General features: G+C 35.6%; 1 protein-coding gene across 2 annotated transcripts; it reads left to right on the forward strand.

Annotated features, from left to right (window-relative positions):
- The first annotated feature begins 1,860 nt into the window (after nt 1-1,860).
- On the forward strand, nt 1,861-9,571 carry LOC126818435 (carbohydrate sulfotransferase 11). Of its 2 annotated transcripts, XR_007679235.2 has the most exons (4): nt 1,861-2,047; nt 4,811-4,848; nt 5,181-8,304; nt 8,463-8,485. XR_007679235.2 is itself a non-coding variant. In XM_050545847.2 (3 exons), exons 1-3 carry the CDS (start codon nt 1,891-1,893, stop codon nt 6,318-6,320), a joined length of 1,335 nt encoding a protein of 444 aa, XP_050401804.1. In that variant the 5' UTR covers nt 1,861-1,890; the 3' UTR covers nt 6,321-9,571. The 2 variants fall into 2 exon arrangements, 1 of the variants encoding a protein (XP_050401804.1); XM_050545847.2 differs by having other exon boundaries at nt 5,181-9,571.
- Nucleotides 9,572-9,817: the final 246 nt, after the last annotated feature.

Below are 9,817 nucleotides of genomic sequence, written 5' to 3' on the forward strand. Positions count from 1 at the left end.
TTATGAAAATATTCATCCGATTATGGAATCAAACCTGTAAGCCATGCGTGGAAATTAGTGGAAGCTTGCATAGGTCCCTTGGCTTAAAATGTCAACATTAAAAACGGGCATCTGGTCATTGTCCTTTGCACTCACAAATGCAATTTGTATCCATGGTTGATAGATTTATAATCAAATCATAATTGCTTTTTAGAACTTATTTGGGGGACTCCTTTAACATGGGGCTCTTGGCGGTACAGTCTGGTCAGCACCACGCTTAATCCGTGTCTGGTGGAAATGGCACTACAGGTACTACAGGTGACAGGGACAGACTGGGCCTCTAACCGCCAGACTTGGAAAAAGATAATTTGACATAGGCCTAGCCTATTTTTTGTTTCAGTATAACTAAAATTCATCTTCGTATCCACTGAATTAATAATGGCCTAAATCTAAGAAAAAAAATGTAAGGTGCAGGAATAGTGAATCAAACTAGTCATGTCACTTATTGTTCACCGCGATGGGGTCCAACGAAACCAGTTGGTCCGAGGGCACAAAGATAGGCCTACATAGTCCGCCCCTGACTATTTTAATCCGGGGCTAAATGCGGAATTATGATCATAAATGGTTGCAAACTGCAATTTTTTTTTTTAAAATCAAAACTAAACTCATAGTAAATTGGATACCAGTCATACAATAAGTCGATCGATCACCAGGGGCGTTAACTGGTTTTCTGCTCAGCTGGGGATTAAAGCCAAGGAACAAGGAGAATTGTTTAATGGTGCATGTACGTAGGCTACGTAGACGTTGTATAGGCCTACACTGAGAGGGGAAATAGCCACACACACCCCTATACCCTGGTTGGAAATCTCACCGGATTCGAGTGTTATCAACTATTCCCGGTTTCTTTGCCTCTGATGGACCCTCTCATATAACATCTCTTACATATTATTCTAATAACACGGTAGACTATTTTAATACAGCAATAATGCTAATATTTTGGGTTAACCAAAAGGGCGTCACTGGCTCCAATCGTCATAATCATTTACGTCATAATGGTAAAATGACGTCATGTCTCCAGATCATGAAAGTTAAATCTCCTTGATTGGGACCATAAGAGAACAAACCCTATCGATTTTCAGCGATCCGTAAACCTTGTGAAAGCAATAAAGAAACATTGAGACCTATTGATATTCTCTGTTCTCTATTGCAAAATCTGGGTGTATCTCACATAGTAGCAGCTTGTTAATTGTATCAGTTGTATTGGAATATTTTAAAAGCAGTATAGGGCTAATCCATACTCAATAGGTCTACCAAAGCCTATTTTGTTTAAATTATAGCAGAAATGGGCTAAATCTTTACTAGAATAAAAATGATGCCCCTACATAGAAATATATTGGCGGTTGTCTGCATCAACTGGGATAATGCAGTGTGCTATGAGGGAAACTTTGCCAGATATGGTGTTTCTGAATTGCCATCTTTGAATTACAAAGGTTCTTTTACGTGGGCGACAATGTAGGCCTATACATGGAACCTCGGTGGTTTGGCCCAATCAATATCAAAAATGTACCCTTGAATAAATAAAGATGTAATAAGCGGTATGTTAAATCCAGTAAACATAAACATGTATCCAAGTATCCAAGTAAGGTAAATCGTTAAGTATTTATAGGGTAGGACAACTAATGGTTCTGATACACACAAATTTAAAAATTCCACACAGTATTGTGTCAATTCTAGACAAATTTGTGTTGAATTGTGAAATTTAACACAAGTGTTTTTCAGTGTATTGAAAATGACTCCTGATTGTTCCATAATGAAAGTGGTATATACGCCACATGTGACAAATACCAATTTGAATATATCAATAAACAGCCAACAAGCTGAACAGTGTTTAATCGAAGAAAGAAAGAGATCATGGGGCTGAGATTAAAACTGTTTAGCAGTATAACTCACTGCAATAGATATCCTGTATGTGGGATTATATTTGGTTTTATGATCAGTACTGTACTTTATATTTTGGTTGGTGAGCATGATGTTCTGAGGATAAAAACTGATAAACAGCCATTGTATGGTGAGTTGTAAATATTTTATGTTTATTAACCAAAAATTAAAGATCCACCCAATAATAAAATCAGACCCGTACATTGTATATAAAATGAATTGATGGCTTCTTTGTCGCAAATTAACCTACTTTGAAAAATGACAAATGTTTAACTGTTAAGACAAAAGGTCGAATTATTGAAAAAAAAGAAACATAAATGGGAACTTGACGTCTACTCTATAGATCTAAAATAAATGTGTGTGGGGGGAGGGGGGCGTAAATGGGTTGTTCTTAAGGGAGAAAGGAGGGGTCGGTATTCTTTTTAAGCAGTGTTTTTCTTAACATCTGAAGTTGGTCGACTTATGCACGAAAGTTGATGTACGCGAAAGTCGAATCGACGTTTTGTTAGCCCCCCCACTCGTCTCCCATGGGAAGTGGTCCCGTAACTCAAGAATCAAGGTTTAGAGTGTCGGGTACCGCTGTCCACTCATCTGGCATAGCAGAAATTTTGTACGCGATTTTCGAAATAACCTGAACCTAGCTACAAGTCATGAAACTAAGTCGCCGCGCACTTCAGAAAAGAAGTCGAATTGTGAATTTTAGGTACATAAATTGCAAATTAAATCTGTCACATAATGCCTTTGGCCTGTTGAAAACATTCTAATACAATAATTATCAGAAATTGTATCACTTATCCCAACAATGTATATTGTAGACTGCAGAAGGAGTGTAAAGATAACCGATGATATTGATGATAGTTGTTTTCCTTATGCTCCAGTGAAGATCTTACTAAGTTCACTAATTAAGAACAGGATTTATCTATTTGAAAGTAATTTATGATCTAATCTATGGGTACCTCCTTATGACCAAATAATCAATTTTAATTACTGTGAACAATCCTAACAATTTTGAAAGAATAATATAAAAGTCTCATAACTGTGTAGTGTTTACAAGATTCAAGGGCAGGGGCAATACTGCCGATAAAATAGACGCGCAATTCACCGAGTAGCCATTGTGCTATGAAGGAAAGTTTTCCCGGAAAGCGGCGTTTTTGCCTACTCAACTGTCAGGAGTTCCCTTACCCACAAGCCAAAGTGTACATGGACCTTCGGTTTTTCTTCCCACCGAACGACTAGACACAGACCCTAAGTCCGCACCACTGACATTCTTGGCCAACATCGGTTTGGAACAAGGGAAGTTTTGGTTAGAGCGCAATCTTAAATTTCATATTGCGTGTATGACCAAACGATTCATTTCAACTGTTTACAGTTTGCGATTTCAGCCAATTATCAACCTCACTTGGGGGTTATTATTTTACCACAGTAATTACATGTACGTAAAACTATTACTGAAATGTCAGACATATTATGTGTCGTATTAGTTCCATCTGGCTCTATTGCAAATGAAGAAATATGATTACTTTACAAAATGAATGAATTTAATTATACACACTGGCTTAATCTAGTTGTTTATAAGGGCAGTGTTGGTTTGAGGGACTCGCAATTAAATTCTTTGATCGTTATTTACAAAGCTATTAGCATTACGCAGACGATATAAACAGGGTCAAACAGCTTTTTGATCCGATTAAATCTAAATCGAGAGATTTTGCTTTGTTAATTAAATGTTAAATAATAAATCTCAAATTCTTTCTTTTACTAACGGAGAATGGACATTAGCCATAAAAATGGTTCGATAAATTCTATTTGAAAGCCAGTCGTTTGCCGTGGTTGTCAAAGTGTATGTATTTTGAGGTTTTATTATACATTATCCAAATTATCTAGGAGGTTATTTTGTATTATAAAGTAGAAAAATCAACGTTTGTATATACTAAGCATTATGTTTATTATCGATTTTTATAAGCTGCTTGGGGTAAGTTTATATTTTATGCAACTAACAACAAAGCTATTCAAATATTCGGCGATGTGTAGGTAGGATAGTCATATAACTTTATTTTTGTTTACAACTAAAAGCATACATGTCTTTATTCGGACACCATCACTGATATAGCTACTCCCACTTTAAAGTTTCCAACATCCTGGTCAATAACATATAATATATAATAGTATTGATAAAATTGACAGCATCGAATAAATAATTGATTCACAGGCGTAATTTATAATGGTATATGTCAGTAATCAAAAATCTAAAAAAATAAAACTGTAGAGATCAATCGACAAGGTCATTTTTACTCAAGTGGAGAAAACAACTAATATCAATTTATAAGTGGTCCACGATGGACCAGAAACATGGCATGACATCAACGCCGCTACCTTGGAATTGTGACGCCAATCGATCATAATATGTTTAATGTTGATCGCACTCCATTTGGTGGAGTCTTGGGCTTTTTTCGAAGAACGTCGCCAAGACGATGCACAACAAGAAGAAAAAGATGAGTAGCGCTTACTCTGATCTGGATTCCACAATCCTTTTAGTTTCTGTTATTCTCAATGTCGCCTAAACCCTGATTGATTGGTTATTCTTATAAAGGTAACCTTTTGAGAATTGGGGCAATACGTTGGGGAATTACAATTCCACAGCAACAACTTTAACTGCGAATCGATGAAATCACTTAAGTAAATAAATATCGAATGTAAATCATCTTTTTTAAATGCTCTAAAGTCTATTACAGATAAAAATGCTGAAAATTGGTTTAATTGAACTGTACCCTTAAATGTAAATCGCACCGGAAAGACACAGCTGTTTTGGGCCTTATGTTGAGTTGCTTGGCAATCTATGTTCTAATCGAGCAAATGAGAATCCTTGCAAATCCTTTTTTTGAATGTTCTATTTCAGGACGTTTATCACCTGTTTCTACGCACAAATTTAAACTGGTAAGTGCAGTTGTAATCTGTTTTTGATTGGGATTTGTTTTCGCCACTTTCTAAGCCTACTTACTATTGATTAGTTTAGTGTAAATTCTCCATACGATTTTGTTTTGGACTAACATTCCAGACTAACGTCAGCAATCTTCCGCCCGGTGTTCGTAGAAAAATAACCCTTTCAGTGCTTACCTCAAAGTCAAATTAGGAATTGGGGCGAGGAGAAACAAACAGGATAACTGATCAGAAACGCCACTTTACACTTTAGTAAGCGTGGCAACCACTGCTGCAAGATTGTGATAATATTATGTAGTCATACATATTTTGACCATAATTTATTACAGATGAATAATCTTGACTTTGGTTCATCGTCTGTTGGTAAAAGGCTTGAAGAAAGGAGAAAAACGCTGATGTCCTATTGTGCTGGAAAGGAAATGATTGGGAAGTTCACAGAAACAGAAGTGAAGAAAAATTTATTGTATGACATAAAACACAAATTTATTTATTGTGCTGTGGAAAAGGTTGGGACAAGATTTTGGAGAAGGTTGTTTCAAATAATCTCTGGGTTGTCTAATGCCTCCAGTCCGTATGAACTGGACAATCCGCTGCTTCCATTACCCGATCTTAGCCGCATTTCGTTTGATTACATTCATTATGTTCTTAAAAGTTCAACAAACTTTATAATTGTGCGGGATCCGTACGCTCGACTCTTCTCTGCTTACACTAATAAGTTATTTGAAATAAACCCACCTTACTGGAAATTTATGCAACCAGCAATTAAAATGTTCAGAGAAACTCCGAGCAAAACAAGTTTAGAATGTGGCCATGATATAACCTTTCCCGAATTGGTGAAGTATTTCATTCATACAGAGAAAATTGGTTACAACAGGGACGGCCATTTTAAACCTATAACTGATCACTGCAGGCCATGTCAAATACAATATGACATAATTGCTAAGCTGGAAACATTACAAGTCGATACCTTTTATGTATTAAATAATTTAAATATATCCCACGCGGAGCTGTTAATGAACACAATGAAAAACCTCGGCCATAGTTCAGAGTTTGACTCAATAAAAGATACTTCAAGCCAATTACTTTACCTGATAGACAGTGTACCTCAATGTATAACTAGGGCTGAAGGGTTACGGCGAATCTGGAGAAGCTTTCAGTTTAGGGGTTTCATTGGAAAGGACGTGAAATACCCTCTCACCAGAAACAAAGAATCAGACATTGAAACTTGGGGAATTGTACAAATGCTCGAAAGAGCAATGAGAGTATCGGGTGAAAGAAAATTACGTTTAAAGAATCGCCAGCTTGTTCTGGAGGAGGCATATAGCCAAGTTCCTCTAGAAGACTTATTAGAATTAAGTGATATATTTAAAAACGACTGCGGAGCCTTTGGATATGATTGTAAACCGGATTATATTTTCAACAAATCTGAAAAACCAGAAACAAATTTTCTTGATATATGGAGTGCCTGATTCAGTAGACAATATTATGTTTAAAACTAATGACAGGCTCTAAATAAGACTAAAAAAAAGAAACACTTTATTTTATAAATGGTATATCTTTACCCTGAGCTCAAGATATTGGATATGTGTCAGCAGTTTGGTATTTCTGAATATGATCAAAATTTTACAATTAAATCATATTTTTTTTAATGCAGACCCCGGGACTTTAATTCCGATTTCCAATTGAAACTGAAACGGATCAATTGCATTTTTATCTTTCCAACCGTGATTCGTGAAATGAAATGGAAAGGTGTTTTCTTCTCCGACTGGCATAATAAAGACGGACATACGTCATGCAGTGTGCTATGAGACAAATACTACGCCTTACTATTATTTCGAATTCAAACTGTCAAGGGTAATTTAACTATACACGGGACCTTGGCGTTTCGTCCAGCGGAAACCATACCGTAAAATCACACCGGGACCACTAGGTTAGCTAGCCGCCTATACGAGACTCTGGTAGTATAGGCTGCCCCACACAATCAAAATTTGCTTTATTAAAAGTTGAACTAACCACAGCGAATGTTCACGCTCAAATGACAATTCACCGAGTCATTACAGAGTAGACACGCGCCACGGGAATAATCCAAAGTCATCCTCGGTATCCCCAGTGGTCTCATTCCGTTCTAACCCACTAACACCTTGGTTAATCCATAGGGTTTCCACGATTTCAAATTATCTGCCCGCCCTGGTCTTGATTGTAGCTAAAGTCAATTAAAAAAGAGTTTACCGATCAGCCTTACTAATGAAACGGTCTTCGTTTCGCGTTCGTGTTTACACCGAGAAAAAAAAGTGGATCAAAAATAAGTTGAGAAAATACTCAGCTATGACTCAGTTCATTGAAACTTGCGTCGACACTTCTGAGTCACTAACTTGTCACTTCCGAGTTATTAAATAATCATTACGAATTTGTCCTAAGCGAGTCACAGCCTAGTCGAGTGATTCAAGAATGAGTCCTTCCGGTGAAATGAATTGTGGGTGGAAGTTTTGGGCGGCCGTTTGACGAAGACTTAACGCTTCTTGACCTAAAAGAAAACCCAATGCATCTACAAGTATCTACCGTAAAAAAGGTGAATCATTTGCGTTTTTTGGTTAAGGATAAAGCTTTATACAATATTGTGTGTACTATTATACAGATTAAGGGGCATATATGAAATAGGTCACTGGTTTTGATTTTCATTAAAAATTCAAATTCAAATTTATTAAATCGTTCGTGTCGTTAAGAAATTATTATCCAGTCGGTGATTTATCTGGAAATCTTTAACTGCATGGTATTAGAACAAATTATACAATAGGCCTAGAGTACAAGCGCATAGGTCTAGGCTTAGTTAAGTTACTAGGCTAATACAATTGAGTCAAAAGCGATTCGTAACTACTTCACAAAAACAGTAGGAAAATAAGTAAACACTAAATCACAACTGGGTCAATAATAGATCACTATTTTATTTTATTAGACTTTGTCAATAATATGATAGGATTTTCGTACGTCTAACAGATTTTGGCTTTAAATCATATATAAACTATTATTTATTCACATGGCAAACCCATAATCAACTCTCTAGAACATCGAAAGGCAGAAATTCAAATGGATTAGAACGCCCCCGAGATTTAAAAATTGTCCAGTACCGTTGCTACGATAATAAAAAAAAACACGCTACATCTTCCAGCACTCATAACTTCGCTCAGAATGAAGTAATTTGATTGAAATTTTCAATATTTTCATTTTTCATTATCTATTTTTGTACTATTATAGCGAGAACAGACAGCTCTTTATCCAAATCCTACATAATGCATCTTAAATGGACGGCCAGGGTTTTGCAAGTTTTTATGGTATGTTAACTAATACCAAATCTCACATAAAGCGCTTCGGAAATTCACTTGTAAGTTGTGTTGGGTTTTTTTTCTTTCTTTCAAGGCTTGCTAAGCAGATTCATCTTTATCAAAAGAAGAAATGGTAAGTAAAACAGACTTTTAAGTTTCACTTAATTCGGAGGTGTGGGTTAATGTTATTTGACATTTAAACCATTTAAACATCAGCTGCAACTTAAAAATATGAATAAAACACTGAAATGGTTATGTTAGTCTGGGAAATTTGTTTTTGTACCATTGCAGAAACCAGAGAAATTGATGTCATGGATAAATAAACAATTTATGGAATTGGAAATGCAAATGATTTCTTTAGACTTTCAAATGTTTTCAATGTGTTTTGGGAACATTGAACCGATTCTTAGAGATTATTTACTATATCTGTATGAATTAAATACAAATGTATTTTATTTATAACATTTTAAGTTGGTAGAATAAAATACTTGGATGGACTGCCTCATTTTTAAAAAAATATTCGATATTATTCAACTTTTAAACTGACACAATAATGATTATACAAGCGTAGAAATATAACATTATGTTATTTGATTGTTCGGCTAACTACTTGGTTAGTTCAAAAGACGAACACATCATCACACTGATGCAAAGGTTGATACCTCAGACATAAAGTTGTTGGCAAATGTTACATACTGGAATCGTGTAATCGTATTCGTTTTTAGTAACTACCAATATTTTTAGCCTGCTTTGTACAATGCCGAGAGAAATATCAGTAAAAATAAAGGAAAATGAAATTGTAATTTAATTTTAATAGGACTCGGACTTGTGTGGATTCATTTGACTCGTTTTGTAGGCTAGTCATTTGACTCGTATCAATTTGCATTGATTCACTTTACTAGTCATTTGACTCACTGCAGTTAGCGCGTTACTCATCTGTTGCGTCACATGACTCAGTAAAGTAGTCAAAAAACTCACTTTACCAGACGAGTCACTTGATTGACTTAACGGGTCGTTTTAAGGATTTTTGGGTGCGAGTCACAAAAATGAGCCCCATGTGTGTCCCAAGTTAGTCAACGAAAAGTGAGTCGTTTTATGGATACTCACCCAAATGAGTCAACTGACCCACTTTTCTCTCTCTGTGTATAAGGTTAGATAACCATATTCATGTCCATTTACTGAATGATTTATGTAAATAATGTATATATTTCTAATTCAATATTTAATTGTATTATCAAAATCTGTAGTATGTTTCGCTGATTTCAAATATGTATAACATCCATGTTTGACTTTTGTTATTATTATCACTATTCGTTCTTTGTCTGAAATGTTTCTTTCTGTTATGTTTATTATTATTATTATTATTGAACTTAAACTTGGAAATTTGATTCTTAATAAAACTCTTGAACCTCAATATACATAAACACCTGTCAGATAATTGTAATTTATTTGTTGTTAAGAAATACGCATTTCGTATAATTTGGACTTCTCTCATGTAAGCTACCTTCTGGTTATTTCCTAATCTTGTCTCTTGTGAAGGGGAGCCTTTGCGTTTTTTTTGGGTTTTTTTGAGCCACGGTAGCTAGGTGGTTAAGATGCTGGCTCGCTAGCCTGGAGCTCGGGTGTTCGATCCCTGCATTGGCCGA

The sequence above is a fragment of the Patella vulgata genome, chromosome 4, assembly GCF_932274485.2.
Source record: "Patella vulgata chromosome 4, xgPatVulg1.2, whole genome shotgun sequence".
NCBI classification, from domain to species: domain Eukaryota; kingdom Metazoa; phylum Mollusca; class Gastropoda; family Patellidae; genus Patella; species Patella vulgata.